Source organism: Tachyglossus aculeatus, chromosome 10 (assembly GCF_015852505.1).
Source record: "Tachyglossus aculeatus isolate mTacAcu1 chromosome 10, mTacAcu1.pri, whole genome shotgun sequence".
Lineage (NCBI taxonomy): Eukaryota > Metazoa > Chordata > Mammalia > Monotremata > Tachyglossidae > Tachyglossus > Tachyglossus aculeatus.
In genome coordinates this window covers 4721502-4743133 of record NC_052075.1, presented here as the reverse complement: position 1 = coordinate 4743133, position 21632 = coordinate 4721502, and the positions used below count along the sequence as shown (strand labels likewise).

At 44.2% G+C, this 21632-nt stretch overlaps 1 protein-coding gene across 1 annotated transcript in view; it reads right to left on the bottom strand.

The window, feature by feature from the left end:
* LEPR (leptin receptor) overlaps nt 1-21632 on the bottom strand; it is a 101249-nt gene that overhangs the window by 52710 nt on the left and 26907 nt on the right. Inside the window, exons 4-5 of the mRNA XM_038752672.1 lie at nt 9635-9693; nt 1705-2034 (exon numbers count right to left, since the gene is read on the bottom strand). Of these exons, the coding sequence (XP_038608600.1) occupies nt 1705-2034; nt 9635-9693 (389 nt within the window). The remainder of the gene's footprint in view (nt 1-1704; nt 2035-9634; nt 9694-21632) is intronic.

Sequence of the window (21632 nt, the reverse complement as noted above, 5' to 3'; positions counted from 1 at the left end):
GCTTACTGTGTACTAAATGCTTGGGAGAGTACAATATAATTCTGTTGTATTTATTGTAACAAAATTCTATTATAATACGGTATAATTCTATTGTACACTCCCAAGCTACCAGTCTTGGCTATGGGAGGGAGAGTCAAGCGGAGGCCTACCCATTCCATTCCTAGCTCGGGCAGTGGCTAGCGAGTGGTAGCCAATCTGCTACAAGTCAAAACCCACCCGCACTGGGCCGTGACAGCAAAGGAGAGAGTGAAGGATGTGTGCTCAAGTTTACCACACGGAAAGAGCCAAAGGTAAACCCCTTCTGTATTTTTACCAAGAAAACTCTTTGGATCCACCACCAAAACGATTGCAGATGGATAGCGGGGCAATCTGGGAGAGATGTGCCTGTGGCGTCGCAATGGGTCAGAGACAACTCAACAGCAAAAGACAAGACTTTCCCAAGCCACTCAGTAGGCTCTCAAAAAATATTGATTGATTGACTGAAAGAAATTCCAATGGATTTTTTGTCTGTTTGTGGGGGGTTTTTTTCTGAAAGCAGGCAAAAGGGAACATTTTGTCCCAATGTTAGGGGGAATTTAAGCATTCTTTCAAGTAGAAGATAGAGCTGGAAGAAAGACAGAAATTGCCATGCAAAATGTCCAACCCTTAATCAATATCATTTCTTCCTTTTGGTCTGGGCTCACTGGACTTCTGACTGCCCTGCATATTGGTCAGAGGCCAGAACTGGGGACCCATCAAATGGAAACCCCAACTTTGAATTCAGTGGGTAGGCATCTCCATCGGCACATAGGGTCTTCTTCTTTTTTTTAATGATATTTTTTAATCGCTTACTATGGGCCAGGTGCTCTCCTAAATGCTGGAGCGGATACAAGATAAACACGGTGGACACAGTCCCTGTCCCAAATGGGCTTAATGGCCTTAGTCCCCATTTTACGCATGAGGGAACTGAGGCACAGAGAAGTGAAGTGATTTGTCTAAGGTCACACAGCAGACAAGATCCATGCTCTATCCACTAGACCGTTCTACTTCTACTGTTGTTTCACTCTAGTAGGATGGGAAGCCAACTCAGAGAAGCAGCGTGGCCTAGTGGATAGAGCACAGGCCTGAGAGTCAGAAGGACCTGGGTTCTAATCTCGGCTCCATCCCTTGTCTGCTAAGTGACTTTAGGCAAATCACTTGACTTCTCTGTGCCTCAATTCCCTCATCCATAAAATGGGGATTAAGACCATGAGCCCCATGTGGGACAGGGACGTGTCCAACCAGTTTAGCTTGTATCCACTCCAGCGCTTAGTAGAGCACCTGGCCCATAGTAAGGGCTTAACAAATACCAGCGCTTAGAACAGTGCTCTGCACATAGTAAGCGCTTAACAAATGTCATCATTATTAAATACCACAAAAAAGAACCCCCAAACCCTCTTCCAACTGTTAAGGTAAGTTTCTCCGGATCTACTGCTGAAGCAGCGAAGCGTAGTGGAAAGACCACAGGCATGGGAGTCAGGAGGACCTGAGTTCTAATTCCAGCTCTGCCACTTGTCTGCTGTGTGAGCTTGGTCAAGTCACTTCACTTCTCTGGACCTCAGTTACCTCATCTGTAAAATGGGGATTAAAACTGTGAGCCAACTGAATTGACTTGTATCTACCCCAGGGCTTAGGACAGTGTTTAGCACATAGTAAGCACTTAACAAGTACCATAATTATTTTTACCAGTTGGCTGAAGGGCAGAGGTGGGTACTGGTGAAGAAATGCAAGACTTCTCTTCTAGGCCAGCTCTGGGCAGGGAACGATTTTTCCGTTGACTGTTCCAGAGGCAGCAGCGGAGGTTGTCCTTGGACTCCAACCAGGCCAGGGAAGCATCGCTCCAGTTAGAGCTCGCACCCACGGCCCCTTGGTCCCCAGTCAGCCGGTGACCGCTCCACGACCCCGCCACGGACACGGGGAATTCCGAGGTTTGGTCTGGGACCATGCACGACCATGTGAAACTCCAAGGGGGGATTTGGAATGTCGTGTCCCGGGCCACCAGCAGCTGGATAAAATCTGGGAAGACAAAAGAGAGTAGAAGACAGAATAATGACCATATGCCATCTAAAATGGGTTATACCTACCGTGTAATGACAATAACCTAAACAAATATGGCATCAATATCTAACAAGGACGTAATGGTAATTGAGAATACCAGCCCGATGTGGGATGGGGAAGGTGTTTGATCACTCCTCTAGACTTTAAGCTGTGTGGCTTTGGGCAAGTCACTTCACTTCTCTGGGCCTCAGTTACCTCATCTGTAAAATGGGGATTAAAACTTTGAGCCCTGCATGGGACAACCTGATCACATTGTAATCTCCCCAGTGCTTAGAACAGTGCTTTTCACATAGTAAGCACTTAACAAATATCATCATTATTATTATTATTATTATTATTATTATTATTGTGAGCTCGGGATTTGGAGAAAGAAGGACCTGGGTTCTAATCCCAGCTCCTCCACTTAATAATAATAATAATAATAATAATAATAATAATGGCAATTTTAAGTGCTTACTATGTGCAAAGCACTGTTCTAAGCACTGGGAAAGTTACAAGGAGATCAGGTTGTCCCATGCGGTGCTCATAGTATTAATCCCCATTTTACAGATAAGGTGACTGAGGCCCAGAGAAGTTAAGGGACTTGTCTAAAGTTACACAGCTGACAAGTGGCAGAGCTGGGATTTGAACCCATGACTTCTGACTCCAAAGCCTAGGCTCTTTCCAATGAACCACACTGCTTCTCTGAACCACACTGCTTCACTTGTCTGCTGTGTGACCTTGGGCAAGTCATTTTAATTCTCTGGGCCTCAGTCACCTCATCTGTAAAATGGGGATGAATACTGTGAGCCCCATGAGGGACAGGCACTGTGTCAAAATGGATTTACTTGTATCCACCCCGGTGCTTAGTACTTTGCCTGGCACAGAGCAAATGCTTAACAAGTACCACAATTATTACTATTATTACTAATATTATTATTGTGGGCAGGGAACATGTTTACCAACTCCGTTCTACCGTACTCCAATCCATGGCATTTATAGAGTGCTTACTCTGTGCAGAGCACTGTACTAAGCACTTCAGAGAGTACAACAGGATTAGCAGGCACATTTCCCTCTCCCAAGTGCTTAAGAGAGTGCTCTGCTAGGCACTCAGTAAGAGCCAGATAAATGCCACCGATTGATTGACTGATCCAATTATCTGGTTTCTAGCCCAGTGCTTAGCCCAGTGCTTGGCATTTAGTAATGACTTTAAAACGTAATAATCATTATATGACATTTTGGCATACCGCAATTAACGCACTGTAGTATTTCACAATAATACAAAAATAATAGGAAACCTAGCGGAAAACGCTTCCTCGTGTTGACACACTGAATCTGAACTGAGTCATATCCAAGGGGCTCTTTCATTGAGGCTTTACGCTCATTGATGGACACAAACCATGTGTCCACACAGCGTCTAGCACCATGCTCAGCCCTGCCTGTGAGGGATTATTCATTCATTTATTCAATCATATTTATTGAGCGCTTACTGTGTGCAGAGCACTGTACTAAGCACTTGGGAAGTACAAGTTGGCAACATATAGAGACGGTCCCTACCCAACAGTGGGCTCACAGTCTAGAAGACTGTGTTTGGGATTATCTATTACATGTACTCTAGAGGCTGCCTGGGTCCTCTTTCCCCCCAGCAGTCCGGCTTCACTTCTCGAAACAAGACAACTAATGTTTAATAATAACGATAATGGCTTTTATTAAGCGCTTACTATGTGCAAATCACTGTTCTAAGCACTGGGGAAGTTACAAGGTGATCAGGTTGTCCCACTGGGGGCTCACAGTCTTAATCCCCATTTGCAGATGAGGTAACTGAGGATCAGAGAAGTTAAATGACTTGCCCAAAGTCACACAGCTGACAATTGGCAGAGGTGGGATTTGAACCCATGGCCTCTGACTCCAAAGCCTGTGCTCTTTCCACTGAGCCATGCTGCTTCTCCCCCGGGCCTGGAATGCCCTCCCTCTGCCCCTCCGCCAAGCTAGCTCTCTTCCTCCCTTCAAGGCCCTGCTGAGAGCTCACCTCCTCCAGGAGGCCTTCCCAGACTGAGCCCCTTCCTTCCTCTCCCCCTCGTCCCCCTCTCCATCCCCCCATCTTACCTCCTTCCCTTCCCCACAGCACCTGTATATATGTATATATGGTTGTACATATTTATTACTCTATTTATTTATTTATTTATTTATTTTACTTGTACATCTCTATCCTATTTATTTTATTTTGTTGGTATGTTTGGTTCTGTTCTCTGTCTCCCCCTTTTAGACTGTGAGCCCACTGTTGGGTAGGGACTGTCTCTATGTGTTGCCAATTTGTACTTCCCAAGCGCTTAGTACAGTGCTCTGCACATAGTAAGCGCTCAATAAATATGATTGATTGATTGATTGATTGATTGACAACTAATGTTTACGCCCCCATTCCCAGAACCTGGACAGAACTATCTAAACAAGAAATCTAAGTCTCCCTTTCTACCTCTAGACTGTAAGCGCCCTGTGGGCAGGGGCCATGTCTACCAACTCTGTTGCCCTGTATTCTCCCTGATGCTTAGTAAAGCACCCTGCACAAATTGCTCAAAAAGTACCACTGAACCTCCTCACTGTGCCTCGTTCTCACCTGTCATTCATTCATTCAATCGTATTTATTGAGCACTTACTGTGTGCAGAGCACTGTACTAAGCGCTTGGGAAGTACAAATTGGCAACATATAGAGACGGTCCCTACCCAACAACAGGCTCACAGTCTAGATGGCCTGTCCCGCCATCGGCCCCCAGCCCACGTCCTTCCCCTGGCCTGGAATGCCCACCATCCGCACATCCGCCAAGCTAGCTCTCTTCCTCCCTTCAAAGCCCTACTGAGAGCTCACCTCCTCCAGGAGGCCTTCCCACACTGAGCCCCTTTTTTCCTCTCCTCCTCCCCATCCCCCCCACCCTTCCTCCTTCCCCTCCCCACAGCACCTGTATATATTTGTACAGATTTATTACTCTATTCATTTTACTTATACATATTTACCATTCTTTTTATTTTGTTAATGATGTGCATATAGCTTTAATTCTATTTGTTCTGACGATTTTGACCTCGGTCTACATGTTTTGTTTTGTTGTCTGTCTCCCTCTTCTAGACTGTGAGCCCGTTGTTAGGCAGGGACCATCTCTATAGGTTGCTGACTTGTACTCCCCAAGCGCTTAGTACAGTGCTCTGCACACAGTAAGCGCTCAATAAATATGATTGAATGAATGAATGAATTTGTCGATCCTCCTCTGCACTAAGTCGTTAATAGACTAGGAGAGTCTAACTCAAGAGCTGAATGTGAAAACAAACTCAAGGACACGCAAGCAGCAGTGAGGCCCACGTGTCTAAAATCAGCTCTGTCAATTTCCGGCTGTGTGACCTTGGGCAAGTCACCTGACTGCTCTGCGCCTCACTTTCTTCATCTGTAAAATGGGGATTCGATACCTGTTCTCCCTAGATAGTGAGCCCCATGTGGGATAGGGACTGCGCCCAACCTGATTAGCTTGTATCAACCCCAGAACTCAATACAGTGCTTGATACAGAGTAAGAATTTAACAAATACCACAGTTAGTATTGTTGTTATTATTATTAGTAGTAGTAGTAGTAGTATTCATTAAATTGTATTTACTGAGCACTTACTATGTGCAAAGCACTGTAATAATAATAATAATGATGGCATTTATTAAGCACTTATATGCGCAAAGCACTGTTCTAAGCACTGGGGAGGTTACAAGGTCATCAGGTTGTCCCACGGGGGGCTCACAGTCTTAATCCCCATTTTACAGATGAGGCCACTGAGGCACAGAGAAGTGAAGTGACTCGCCCAAAGTCACACAGCTGACATTTGGCAGAGCCGGGATTTGAACCCCTGACCTCTGACTCCAAAGTCTGTGCTCTTTCCACTGAGCCATGCTGCTGAGTGCTTGGAGAGTACAACAATAAACAGACACACTCCCTGCCCACAACAAGCTTACAGTATAGGGCAGATTGTTATCCTAAAATAATTTCAGGTTGTAATCCTTGGCTTCCTTTTTTTATCAAAAAAGTCCCTCACCTCAATGGAGCCCCAAGGTCAACCATGTCTTGCTAAGAAAAACAAGCATCTTTCTTGTTGTAATGTGGAAAACTGCTGCCCAGTGTTAAATGCAAGAGTGAAGACACCATATTTTATGATGCAAAAACAGTGGGTAGTTAATGGACCCACTAAGAGCTTGCTCCAAATACACGATGCTATTTTTTTCAGAGAGTGTACTTGTCTCAAAAATATAATTAAATCAAGCGAGGAGCATGATTTTCTAGAACTCTTTGTAACAAGAAGGTTGAATAATCCACAAACTGGACGTGCAGCCCCTAAATAATCAGGATATTTCTAAAATGGTGGCAAACTAGAAACTAGATTTCTGGTCCAACGTTACTCTGAAAAATACTCTTCAGACAGATGCACTGGAGCTTTATTCTTTGACCTTTTGCCCATAATGCCACCAAATGGGTAAAATTTTAAAGAAGGCATTGAAAGGCAAATGTTGGGATGAAAAAAATCTCAATTTCACTCAACTAATGTTATTTACTGAGCGCTGACTGTGTGCAAAATAATGAAAAAAATCTCAATTTCACTCAATTAATGTTATTTACTGAGCGCTGACTGTGTGCAAAATACTATACTAAGCTCTTGGGAGAGTTCAGTACAGTGGATTTGATAGACATGTTCCCTACCCATATGAGCTTACGGTCTAGAAGGGGAGACAGCCATTAATATAAATGAATAATTCAGAATATATTACTTACAGTTTCATAAATAAATGGGGCTCAGTCACAACCCAGATGGCAAATTCAGAATTTTTAATCCAGACTGGCAAATAACAGAAGGAGGCTGAAGGAGATTTTCATCCTTCCAGTTCTGATCTTTTCTGGGGTAATTGTGTAATAATAATGAATTAATGATAACAATTATGTTACTTGTTAAGCACTTACTATGTGCCACGTACTGTTTGAAGCGCTGGGATGCATACAAGCTAAGCAGGTTGGACACAGTGCCTGTCCCACATGGGGCTCACCCTCTTAATCCCCATTTTTCAGATGAGGCAACTGAGGCCCAGGTTAGTGAAGTGACTTGCCCAAGGTCCCACAGCAGATGAATGGCAGAGCTGGGATTAGAACCCATGACCTTCTGATTCCCAAGCCTGTGCTCTATCCCCTAAACCCGTGCTTCCCAGCCACGCTGCTTTCTTTATTCGTGGCACGCAAAGCCAAAAAGATGTAATGGATATTAGTTTTTTTTTCACTCTAGTTGGAGGATTCAGTTGGCTGAACAGAAAATGAGCCTGCAATCTGATGATGATCATATTGAAATGACAAGAATATAGCAGGGTGTCTGCGCAGGTAACGGAGAAATTGATAACCTGGATGAATGTGATCAATTGACCACTCGGTCAATCATATTTATTGAGCGCTTACTGTGTGCAGAGCGTGGTACTAAGCACTTGGGAGAGTACTATATAACAGAATAATGGATGCATTCCCTGTCCGCAACGAACTTAATCAATCAATCAATCAATCAATCGTATTTATTGAGCGCTTACTGCGTGCAGAGCACTGTACTAAGCGCTTGGGAAGTACAAGTTGGCAACATATAGAGACAGTCCCTACCCAACAGTGGGCTTACAGTCTAGAGGGGTGTTGAGCAGGGTGGCTGGTTATTGGAGACTTTTATGCGGACACCAGGGGGTTGAGGACATTCATTCATTCATTCAATCGTATTTATTGAGCGCTTACTGCGTGCAGAGCACTGTATTAAGCGCTTGGGAAGTACAAGTTGGCAACATATAGAGGCAGTCCCTACCCAGCAGTGGGCTCCAGTCTAGAAGGGGGAGACAGACGACAAAACAAAACATATTAACAAAATAAAATAGATAGAATAAATATGTACAAATAAAATAAATAAATAAATAGAGTAATAAATACGTACAAACGCATATACATATATACAGGTGCTGTGGGGAGGGGAAGGAGGTAACGCGGCGGGGATGGGGAGGGGGAGAGGAGGTGCACATCGCTAGTGCACCATGTTTGAGGGTGAGCCCTGACCTGGAAAGGGGCTCTGGGAGAGGAGCGATGAAGGGGTGAGTGGGCTGGGTTGGAAATGGCCATTTTGCCAGCCCAGCTCACCACCAGCATTAGGGAGAAGAATATCAATCAATCAATCAATCAGTCGTATTTATTGAGCGCTTACTGTGTGCAGAGCACTGTACTAAGCGCTTGGGAAGTACAAGTTGGCAACATATAGAGACGGTCCCTACCCAACAGTGGGCTCACAGTCTAAAAGGGGGAGACAGAGAACAAAACCAAAAATACTAACAAAATAAAATAAATAGAATAGATATGTACAAGTAAAATAAATAAATAAATAAATAAATAGAGTAATAAATATGTACAAACATATATACGTATATACAGGTGCTGTGGGGAAGGGAAGGAAGTAGAGGAAGAAGCAGGGAAGAAGGGAAGAAGAAAAATCACAGTGGTATTTATGCAGTGCTTACTATGCTCTAATCCCGATTCCGTCCCCTGTTTACTGTGTGATCTTGGGCAAGTCACTTCATTTCTCTGGGCCTCAGTTCCCTCAACTGGAGAATGAGGATTCAGACTGTGAGCCCCACATGGGACAGGGACTGTGTTCGACCTGATTTACTTGTACCCGTCCCAGTGTTTAGTAAAGTGACTGGCACATAGTGAGTGCTTAACACATACCACAATTACTATTATAATTATTACTATTATTATGTTCCAAACACTATACCGAGTGCCAGGGCAGATCCACGAGAATCAGGTCAGACAGTCCCAGACTAAGTAAGAGGGAGAACACAAAGCTAATTGCCATTTTGCAGGCAACTGAAGGTCAGAGAAGTTATAAATAATAATAATGGCATTTATTAAGCGCTTACTATGTGCAAAGCACTGTTCTAAGCGCTGGGGCGGTTACAAGGCAATCAGGTTGTCCCACAGAGGGCTCACAGTCTTCATCCCCATTTTACAGCTGAGGTAACTGAGGCCCAGAGAAGTGAAGTGACTTGCCCAAAGTCACACAGCTGACAATTGGCGGAGCCGGGATTTGAACCCATGACCTCTGACTCCAAAGCCCGGTTTCTTTCCACTGAGCCACGCTGAAGCAGTGTGACTTACTGGATAGAGCCCAGGCCTGGGAGTCAGAAGGACCTGGGTTCTAATCCTGACTTGGAGGCTTGTCTGCTGTGTGACGTTGGGCAAGCCATTTCACTTCTCTGGACCTCAATGACCTCATCTGTAAAATGGGGATTAAGAGTGTGAGCCCCATGTGGGACAGGGACTGTGTCCAACCTGATTAGGTTGAATCCACCCCAGAGTTTAGAACAGTACTTGGCACATAGTAAGCGCTTAACCAGTACATAATACAGGAGGACTTGTACTTCCCAAGCGCTTAGTACAGTGCTCTGCACACAGTAAGCACTCAATAAATACGATTGATTGATTGATTGATTGATTGAGGACTAGATCTCTCCCAACCTGTTCCGCATCACCCCGGCCGGCGACTTACCCCACTGCAGTAAGACAGCAAGGAGCCTAGGCCGAAACATCGCGTTCCGAACAGCGGATCTGAAATACAAAAGATTTCATGAAGAAAATTAAATTGAGAAATGATGAAATGGGAGATTCTGTTGAGGCAATCGTCTAAGTGTATTTGTGCCCTTGGGTTTCCCATGAGAACCTCTTATAAAACACTCAAACATTAGCCAGAAAGAGCCCTGCGTAAGTCCTCCGTATTCCAGCACAACTTCAAGAAAAAAACAGAAGTAATCCCCGAGCTCCTTTTTCCTAGGTAAGTGGGGGAATAATAATAGTAATAATAATGATTATGGTATTTGTTGAGCACTTACTATGCGCCAAGCACTGTTCAAAGCACTGGGGTGGATACAAGGTAATCAGGTTGTCCCACGTGGGGCTCACAGTCTTGATCCTCATTTGACAGAGGAGGGAACTGAGGCACAGAGAAGTGAAGTGGCTTGCCCAAAGTCACACAGCAGACAAATGGTAGAGCCGGAATTAGCACCCACGTCCTCTGTCTCCCAAGCCCGGGCTCTTTCCACTAGGAATAGAGTAATGGAGAAGCAGCGTGGCTCAGTGGAAAGAGCCTGGGCTTTGGAGTCAGAGGTCATGGGTTCAAACCCCGGCTCCGCCAATTGCTAGCTGTGTGACTCTGGGCAAGTCACTTCACTTCTCTGTGCCTCAGTCACCTCATCTGGAAAATGGGGATGAAGACTGTGAGCCCCCTCCGTGGGACAACTTTATCACCTTGTAACCTCCCCAGCGCTTAGAACAGTGCTTTGCACATAGTAAGCGCTTAATAAATGCCATTACTATTATTATTATTATTAAATATGTTCCAAACGGAACCACCAAGGTAGCATCGTTCCAACGGGGCCGCATTTTTCAGTTCATCTGTATTTTTTTGAACAACTCCAGCTCCCTTTCCGTCTAGGTCTTTATCCCGGCCCTCTAGATCTCCCTGTTTCAGGACAGTGAAGGTGACTGCCCTGTATTCATATCTGAATGTCCGCCCTCATTTCAGCAGCATCGTTGTACACGATCATTGTTCACGGCACAGGAGGGGTAAGGTTTAACAGTGGAGAGTTAGCTGTAGAATTCAATTAATGCCTAATGGCTGAGCACCTACATCATCATCATCATCAACCGTATTTATTGAGCGCTTACTATATGCAGAGCACCGTACTAAGCGCTTGGGAAGTACAAATTGGCAACATATAGAGACAGTCCCTACCCGACAGTGGGCTCACAGTCTAAAAGGGGGAGACAGAGAACAAAAACCAAACATACTAACAAAATAAAATAAATTGACAGATTTCCAGTGGCACAGCGCCTTCTCATCCGTTGCCAAATTGTAGTTTCCAAGAGCTTAGTACAGTGCTCTGCACACAGTAAGCGCTCAATAAATAAGATTGAATGAACGAATGACTCCTGCTCCAACCCAACTTGAAATGCGTTCCCGAAAGGATGATCTGTGAAAATGTGTCGTGAATGCCGACGTCAGTGGAGCTGTTCCCCTGAGACGTGGAGTTCTTGGGGAACAGAACTCATCCTCTTGTACTTCCCAAGCACTTAGTACAGTGCCCTGCACACAGTAAGTGCTCAATAAATACGACTGATTGATTGATTGATCCTATTGTTGTTCGTGGTTAGGGAAGCAGCGTGGTGCAGCGGATAGAGCCTGGACCTGGGAGTAGAAGGTCAAGGGTTCTAATCCCGTCTCCACCACTTGTCTGCTGTGTGTCCTTAGGCAAGTCACGTCACTTCTCTGGACTTCAGTTACCTCATCTGTAAAATAGGGATTCAAACAGTGAGTCCCGTTTGGGCCAGGGACTGTGTCCAACCCGATTTGCCAGTATCCGCCCCAGCTCTTAGCAAGACCCATATTAAGCACTGAATGTATACCACAATCATTATTGTGGATGATTTTTACAATGTTTTGCTGATAACTGGGCTGCTGGGTGCATAGATTAGCCTAATGAAAAATAATAATAATAATAATGATGCTATTTGTTAAGCGCTGTCAGACACTTTTCTAACCGCTGGAGTAGATGCAAGATAATCAGGTTGGACACAGTAGTGAACATATGTTTATCAGATAGGATATACATTGCCTTTGAAGAATACTGTTTGAGAAGTGAAGTAAAAGTCTCCATTTTTTTTTTCCCTTGAGTTTGTTACCAGCATGGCTAAAACTAGGGGAAAACCACACACTCCAAACTCTGGGATTTGGTTCAATAGCAATTCCGCCTACAACCCCACTTTGAATTGAGGAATAACAGCAGTGGTGGTAGGAGGAGGAGGAATAATGTGTGTTATATTGTTCTAGTGTACTTTCCCAAGCACTTAATACAGTGCTCTACACCCAGTGAGTGCTCAATAAATATGACTGACGTAGTCAAGAGAAGCAGCTTGGATCAGTGGAAAGAGCCCAGGCTTTGGAGTCAGAGGTCATGGGTTCAAATCCCTACTCTGCCAATTGCCAGCTGTGTGACTTTGGGCGAGTCACTTAACTTCTCTGTGCCTCAGTAACCTCATCCGTAAAATGGGGATTAAGACTGTGAGGCCCCTGTGGGGCAACCTGATCACCTTGTAACCTCCCCAGTGCTTAGAACAGTGCTTAGCACATAGTAAGCACTTAATAAATGCCATTATTATTAGTAGTAGTAGTAGGAGGAGTAATAGCCTTGATGAAATGTACTGTAGTAAGTGCTTCAAAGTAGAAAACCATGAAGCCCCTTGTTCCCTGCCTACAAGGAGTATAGACTCCAACGAGGCTGGATGAACTGTAGAGAATGGTCACGTCTTTGATCACATCCAGTAAGGAGTCAATAAATGCTATGTGCTGACCTCCTCCAAGAGGACTTTCCCCATTAATCACTCATCTTCCCCAGATTTCAGTCCCCTCAGCGATCACTTTGGAATTCCTACATCTCTGTCCTGTAGCAGTTAAATTCACATCTCACAAACCCTTTTATCTAAGGACTGACTCATGCAAATATTATGCAACTATCGATAGAGAAGCAGCATGGCCTAGTGGAAATAATAACGGTATTTGTTAAGCGCTTACTATGTGCCAAGCCCTATTCTAAGCGCTGGGGGAGACACAAGATTATCAGGTTGTCCCAGCTGGGGCTCACAGCCTTAATTCCCATTTTAGAGATGAGGGAACTGAGGCACAGAGAAGTTAAGTGACTTGCCCAAATTCACACAGCCGACAAGTGGTGAAGCCGGGATTAGAACCCACGACCTCTGACTCCCAAGCCCGTGCTCTTTCCACTGAGCCATGCTGCTTCTCTAAAGAGCATGGTCCTGGAAGTCAGAGGACCTGGTTTCTAATCCCGTCTCTGCCATCTGTCTGCTGTGTGACCTTGGGTGAGTCACTTCACTTCTCTGTGCCTCAGTTTCCCCAACTTAAAATGGAGATTCAATTCCTGTTCTCCCTCCTACTTAGACTGTGAGGCCCGTGCAGGACAGGGACTGTGTTTGACCTAATTAACCCGTACCTATCCCAGCGCTTAGAACAGCGTTTGACACATAGTAAGTGCTTAACATATACCTTAAAAAAACAAAAAACAACAACATCATCATCATCATCATCATCAATCGTATTTATTGAGCGCTTACTGTGTGCAGAGCACTGTACTAAGTGCTTTGGAAGTACAAGTTGGCAACATATAGAGACAGTCCCTACCCAACAGTGGGCTTACAGTCTAAAAGGGGGAGACAGAGAACAAAACCAAACATACTAACAAAATAAAATAAATAGAACAGATATGTAGATAGATAGATAGATAGATAGATAGATAGATAGATAGATAGATAACAACAAAAACCTTTCCTTCTGGAAATTATTTTAGTGTCTGTTTCCCAAACTAGATTACAAACTCCTCAAGGGAAGAAATAGTATCTGTTTATTAATTGTATTCTCCCAAGTACTTAGTACAGTGCTCTGCAGGCAGCCGATTGATTGATTGACTTTATACCACGGCTCAAAGAAAATAAGCATAATGAACTTTTATTATAATTAAATCAACAAATCTTTAATTGGATGGGTAGCTCTTTGAGCTAATTCTGGTGTAATAATAATAATAATAATAATGATGGCATTTGTTAAGCGCTTACTATGTGCAAAGCACTGTTCTAAGCGCTGGGGGGATACAAGGTGATCAAATTGTCCCATGTGGGGCTCACAGTCTTAACTCCCATTTTACAGATGAGGGAACTGAGGCTCAGAGAAGTTAAGTGACTTGCCCAAGGTCACACAGCAGACATGTGGCGGAGCCAGGATTCGAACCCATGACCTCTGATTCCAAAGCCCATGCTCTTTCCATTGAGCCACGCTGCTTCTCTGTGTACTCTCCCAAGCTTCTTGTACAAGGCTCTGCACACGGTGATCACTCAATAAATATTATGGCAATAGTTTTAGATTTCAGATTGGTCGGGAACTGCTCGTGTTCAACGCCTCGATTGCACTCGTATGACATAACAATGCCATGTGAGCCCACTGCTGGGTAGGGACTGTCTCTATATGTCGCCAACTTGTACTTCCCAAGTGCTTAGTACAGTGCTCTGCACACAGTAAGCGCTCAATAAATACGATTGATGATGATGATGATTATCGACAGCAAATCCAGCCCAGGATTTTGTCTCTCCGACAGAGGCAATGGAGGAGCTGGCTGATGGTAACCCTCCTTGACAACGTGGTGCAGTGGATAGAGCATGGTCCCAGCTCTGCCACTTGTCTGCTGTGTGACCTTGGGTAAGTCTTTTCATTCATTCATTCAATTGTATTTATTGAGCGCTTACTGTGTGCAGAGCACTTTCACTTCTCTGGGCCTCAGTGACCTCATCCGGAAAATGGGGATTGAGACTGTGAGCCCCACGTGGGACAGGGACTGCATCCAGCTCAATTTGCTTGTATCCACCCCAGCACTTAGTACGGTGCCTGGCCCAAAGTAAGCACTTTACAGATACTGTAATTATTTAATCATTTATTATTATTAATGGTTACCTTAACTCTAACTCTAAGCCTTAACTTACCTTCCCAGTCTCCCCCTTATACTGTAAACTCCTTTTGGCTGGGCAGCGTAGCTCAGTGAAAAGAGCATGGGCTTTGGAGTCAGAGGTCAGGGGTTCAAATCCCGGCTCTGCCAATTGTCAGCTGTGTGACTTTGGGCAAGTCACTTCACTTCTCTGGGCCTCAGTTACCTCATCTGTAAAATGGGGATTAAGACTGTGAGCCCCCCCCCTTGGGACAACCTGATCACCTTGTAACCTCCCCAGCACTTAGAAAGTGCTTTGCACATAGTAAGTGCTTAATAAATGCCATTATTATTATTATTATTATTAACATGCCTACCCACTCTTTTATACTGTACTCTCCCAAGCACTTAGTATAATGTCTGCACACAGTAAGTGCTCAATAAACACCTTTGATTGATTTCCTTTTTGACTGATTCACTTTGGACCTCTCATCCAAGAATTTATCCGAACCCCACTTCGACCCACCGGTAGAAAGTTTAAAGCTCAATTTTCTGACCCTGGATTCTTCAAGTCTAGTAGCAGAGACTGATAGATGGTGCATCTAATTACCCACAAACTAATGATATCCATTTTAACAACCGGGAGAGGAATGGTATCAAAGCTGAAGGACAAAAATGATTTGGAAAATTATCTCCTTGGATGTAAAGACGGGGCTATAATAGATTTGTGGCAGTTAATTGAGTTATTTAAAAAACAACACCAGCATGTAAGTATGAGCGGCACTGAGTGCATGATTCAGTTCTCCATTTGGATCTAATGAAGATTTTGTGGATAAGATCAATCTTCTGATGGTTCATTTCTCTGCCGTGCAAAGAGGATATGGAATTCTACATGGTGTCTTCCAAATGGTGAAAGGGCATGCACATTGAGGTCCGGGCTCGTTAACTGGGAAATATTTTACTGGTCGTTTATGACTCTGCTGGGGCCTGAATCGATTAAGACCTCTAAATCAATAAATAATAATGATACTTCTTAAACGCTGACTGTGTTACTAAGCACGGCCTGAGCACAGGAGTAGATACAAGTTCATCAGGTGGACACAGTCCCTGTCCCACATGGGGCTCACAGTCTAAGCAGGAGGGAGTGGATTTAATGCCCATTTTACAGATGGGGTAACTGAGGCACAGAGAAGAGACTTGCCAATGTCCCTCAAGAGACACACGGCAAAGTTGCGGTTAGAACCTAGGTCCTAAGATTCCCAGGGCTATACCCTTTCCACTAGGCCATGCTGCTAAATTAGGCATAAAATGAGGGGAAATTATCAAGACAATCAACACACTTCTTCTTATTATTTTTTTAAGTCCCAGTCTTTTTGGAATTCCTGGAAGAACCTGAAAACAACTTCCTTCCTGCCTAATGAGCTGTTTGGTCTCCATTATAATGGATACATCTAAGAGGTCCAAAATGGAGGGAAAGCTGGGGATGGACGAGGAAAGTGGAGGGTGGGAGAGGACTTAAGATAGTCCACCATGGGCAGGGAAAGTGTCTCCCAACTTGCTTATATTGTACTCTCCCAAGTGCTTAATGCAGTGCTCTGCACACAATGAGCACTGTTCTCCCCTTCTAGATTGTTCTCCCCCTCTGGACTATAAGCTTACAATAGACTCGTAAGACAGTAATAGACTGTAGACAGTAACAGTAAGCTCATAAGACACTAATAAAAAGAATAATAATAATAATAATGGCATTTGTTAAGCGCTTACTACATGCAAAGCACTGTTCTAAGTGCTGGGAAGGATACACAGTGATCAGGTTGTCCCACGTGGGGCTCACAGTCTTAATCCCCATTTTACAGATGAGGTAACTGAGGCCCAGAGAAGTTAAGTGACTTGCCCGGAGTCACACAGCTGACAATTGGCAGAGCTGGGATTTGAACCCATGACCTCTGACTCCCAAGCCCGTGCTCTTTCCACTGAGCCACGCTGCTTCTCCGTCTATTGTTCCATTGTTCTCTCCCAAGTGCTTAGCACAGTGCTCTGCACACAGTAAGCGCTCAATAAATATGACTGAATGACTGAATGAATGAAATATGATGGATCAACGGATTGATTGATTAATCCCTAACCTTGAACCAGAGAAGCAGCATGGCATAGTGGCTAGAGGCCGGGCATCAGAAGGTCATGGGTTCTAATCCTGACTCTGCTTCTTGTCTTCTGTCTGACCTTGGGCAAGTCACTTCACCTCTCTGGGCCTCGGTTCCCTCATCTGTACAATGGGGATTGAGACCATGAGTCCCACATGTCCAACCTGCTTAATTTGTATCTACCCCCAGAGCTTAACAACCTACCCCCAGTGCATCGCACATAGTAAGCGCTTAACAAGTACCATAATTCTTATTAATTATTATTCCAGCCCAAGCACCGGGGCGGAGGTGGAGAGGGGGTGAAGAGGGACGGAGGAAGGACACCCCTGTGTACTTTGATACTCCCAACGTTTGGAGGCAGAATCCTAGGTTGGGTAAGCCATCCCTCTACCATGGCTTAAGTCCTTCTGGTTGTGCTCTTTCCACTAGGCCACGCTGCTAAATTAGGCACTAAATGGACTTGAATTTGTGCAAGTTGCTTCATTTCTCTGTGCCTCAGTGACCTCATCTCTAAAATGGGTTTTAAGACCGTGAGCCCCATGTGGGCAGGGGACCACGTCCAACCTGATTAGCTTGTACCTACCCCAATGCTTAGTACATAGAAAGTGCCTAACAGATATCATAAAAAAAATTAGGGAAAAATTGTCAAGACAACCTGCATATTTTCGCATAAACTTTTTAAAGCAACATCTTACCTCTTCTCTGTACCTCAGTTATCCCATCTATAAAGACGGGATTAAATCATACTCCCTCCTACTTAGATTATAAACTGTAAGCACATTATAGGCAGGGAATTCATTCATTCAATCATATTTAGTGAGTGCTTACTGTGTGCAGAGCACTGTACTAAGCACTTGGAAAGTACAAGTCGGCAACATATAGGGACAGTCCCTAACCAACAAAGGGCTCACAGTCTAAAAGGGGGAGACAGACAACACAAAACAAAACATGTCTGCTAATTTTGTTGTATTGTACTCCCCGAAGCACTTAGTATGATGCTCTGCACATAATAAGCGCTCAATAAATACCACTGATTGACTGTGAGCTCCATGTGGGGCAGGGACTGCGTCCAACCTGATTAACTTGTACTTACCCCTTTACTTAGAACAGTGCTTGGCACAGAGTAAGCACTTAAAAAGTACCATTATTAAAAGCACTTTCAAAAATAAAGAGTTACCATCGGGGTTCCTCTAGATTGTGAGTTTTTTTGTGAGCAGGGAATGTGTCTACCAACTCTGTTGTATTGTGATCTCCTAAATTAATACAGTGCTCTACACACAATAAGCCCTCAATAAACACTACCGATTAGTTGATTAACTGATAAGGCATCCCAAAAGACTGGAAGGATGCCAATGCTCTCCACCCCCACCAAAAAAAAAAAAAAGTGCTAGTCTTTGTTGTTTTCGTTCATCTAATTTGCCGAAAACTGGCCCTTCTGAGTCAGAAATGGTTTCTGGTGTCCGTAGAAATCCAATTGCTCAATTAACTGACGCTCAAAGTTTCTTCATTTCTGTGGATGTGGTCACCTAAAAATAACAGCTGCTAGGTAATGCAAAATGAGAATGTAATTCTGTGTTCACCCGAACCCTCCCTGCCTTCACGGCGACCAGGGGCTCGGTAACAGCTGTTCTTAAACATGAGTTCCCATTTTTAAAGCATATTACCAAAGCAATAATATATCTACTATGAATATACCAACAGTGGAACAATGAGGCTTAGAACATTCTGTATTTCGCCAAAACCTTTGGAAATGTCCAGGTGTGTACCCTGATCAATCTGGCGGTCAATCCGTAGGATTTATTGAGTGCCTGCTGTGTGCAGAGCACCGTACTAAATATTGTTCCATCCTCCTAAATCCAAAGGGTGACATTCTTGCAGAACCCCCTCTTAGGGAACACTTACTCCAGATCCAGTCCTGAGCACACAGACTCACAACTATCTTTTCTGTGTTCAAACCAGGCTCGTGGTGTCATTAGGAAACATATTTCCTAATTCCTAATGAAATTCAAGCCCGAGTCTCCTGGCTTCCAGTTCCGTGTTCTTTCCATCAATCGCATTTATTGAGCTCTTACTGTGTGCAGAGCACAGTACTAAGCACTTGGGAGAGTCCGATACAATGGAGCTGATAGATACGTTTCCTGCCCGCAATGAGCTTACAGTCTAGAAGGGCTGACCAGGCCACACAGCAAAAACTAGCCTCGGGGTAATGAGAAGCTCTAAAACAGTCATGGAGAATGCTCTTGATGGTCATATTTTTTTTAAAATGTATCTCCATCATCAACACCTTTACCCTCTAAATAATAATAATAATATTTAAGCACTTTCTATGTGTCAAACACTGTTCTAAGCACTGGGGTAGATACATGTTAACCAGGTTGGACACAGTCCCTGTCCCACATGGGGCTCAGAGTTTTAATCCCTGTTTTACAGATGAGGAAACTGAGGCAGGGAGAAATGAAGTGACTTCCCCAATACCCTTGCTGAAGCCTCTCTGCCATGCTGCTTCTCTAGTACATTCTCTAGACTGTAAACTCCCTCGGGGCAGAAAAATGCCTCTGTTGAACTGTATACTCCCATGCACTGGTTTTTTTTAATCAATCAATCAATCAATCAATCGTATTTATTGAGCGCTTACTATGTGCAGAGCACTGTACTAAGCGCTTGGGAAGTACAAATTGGCAACACATAGAGACAGTCCCTACCCAACAGTGGGCTCACAGTCTAAAAGGGGGAGACAGAGAACAGAACCAAACATACCAACAAAATAAAATAAATAGGATAGAAATGTACAAGTAAAATAAATAAATAAATAAATAAATAGAGTAATAAATATGTACAACCATATATACATATATACAGGTGCTGTGGGGAAGTCCAGTAGAGTGGGCGTGGGTGTGTCATATGAGGAGGGGACAGGGGCTTGTTGGATGACCTTGAACAAGTCACTGAACCTCTCTGGGCCTCAACCTCCCCATCTGTAAAATGAGGATGAGATTCCTGCTCCCCCTAACTGTTCGGGGGCACAGGGACTGGGCCCAACCTGATAATCCTAAATTTACTCCAGCGCTCAGCATAGCCCTCGGCATGTACTATGCCCTTTATCAGTACCATTATGAGAGAGATTGGGGCAGAGAGGCGAGGAGCTGGGGAAACCAGCAGCACCCACCCACCCTGTTGCACCCCAGAAGAGCGAGTCAATCCCAGGGGATTCACCCTGGCAGGGTAGGGGGATGGAGAGAGAAGGGTGGCGACTCCTGGGGGGCCTCAGAGGGAGGGCCCACCCGGTCCCTGCCACCATGAACCATGGAAACCCCAAAGAGCATCGGGAGAGTCACTCACATCCTAATATTTTCACAGCCACCTTCATCTTGGGCTGGGACTTGCTCAGTCCGTTTGCAGTGCCTTCAACCACCTGTCCAAATGCTCCGGACCCAAGGAGTCGACCGAGCACCAGCTGGTATTTGTATTTTAAGTATTTTAAGTATTTTATTTATATAAATAAATATATTGTATTTTAAGTATTTGTTAAGCACTTACTATGTGCCAGGCACTGTACTAAGCACTGGGGTAGATACAATCTATTCAGGTTGGACAGGGTCCATGACCCACATGGGGCTCACAGTCTAAATCCCCATTTTACAGATAATAATAATAATAATAATAATGGCATTTCTTAAGCGCTTACTATGTGCAGAGCACTGTTCTAAACACTGGGGGGGATACAAGGTGATCAAGTTGCCCCATGTGGGGCTCACAATCTTAATCCCCATTTTACAGATGAGGTAACTGAGGTCCAAGGAAGTAAAGTGGCTTGCCCAAGGTCACATAGCAGACAGGTGGCGGCACGGGGATTAGAACCCAGACCCTTCTGACTCCCAGCCCCATGATCTATCCACTCTGCTTCTCTGTACTGCTCAATACAGTGCTTTGCATGCAGCGAGCACTGAATAAATACTACTGATTGACTAATTCTCTGCACTCATCCAATCCATCTGTCCTGTTTATTGAGAACCTAGTGTGTGACAAGCATGGTACCAAACAATTAATACAGTTCAATAAAGGGGGAAGGCATGAACACTGCCCACAGAGTAATTGGTTGTGGTATTCTGCACACATCTAATGCTCCATGTATGTGCACAACCATTTCCTACAGCACTGTCATGCGCTATACAGACACATGAGATTGGACAAATATTCTCTAACTCCCCCAGAAGCTTTTTAGCCAAAACCTGCTTTTGCAAGAGAGAGCTTATTTCCCCCTTCCTATCTGAGGTGACAACAGAAAAGATGAATCAGGTGCACTCGAATTTTTACCATTCATTCACCCCACTCTCAACCCACAGTAATAATAATGGCATTTATTAAGTGCTTACCATGTGCAAAGCACTATTCTAAGCACTGGGAAGGTTACAAGGTGATCAGATTGTCCCACGGGGGGCTCATAGTCTTCATCCCCATTTTACAGATGAGGTAACTGAGGCACAGAGAAGTTAAGTGACTTGCCCAACGTCACACAGCTGACAATTGGCGGAGCCAAGATTTGAACCCATGACCTCTGACTCCAAAGCCTGGGCTCTTCCCATTGAGCCACACTGCTTCACAGTACTTATGTCCATAGCTGTCATTTATTCATTCATTCATTAAATTGCATTTATTGAGCACTTACTGTGTGCAGAGCACTGTACTATGCACTTGGAAAGTGTAATTCAGCAATGAAGAAGAGAGACAATCCCTGCCCACACCAGGCTTATGTTAATGTCTTTCTACCCCTCTAGACTGTAAGCTCCTTACAGGCAGGGAACACATCTACCAATTCTGTTATATTGTAATAATAATAATAATAATTGTGGTATTCGTTAAG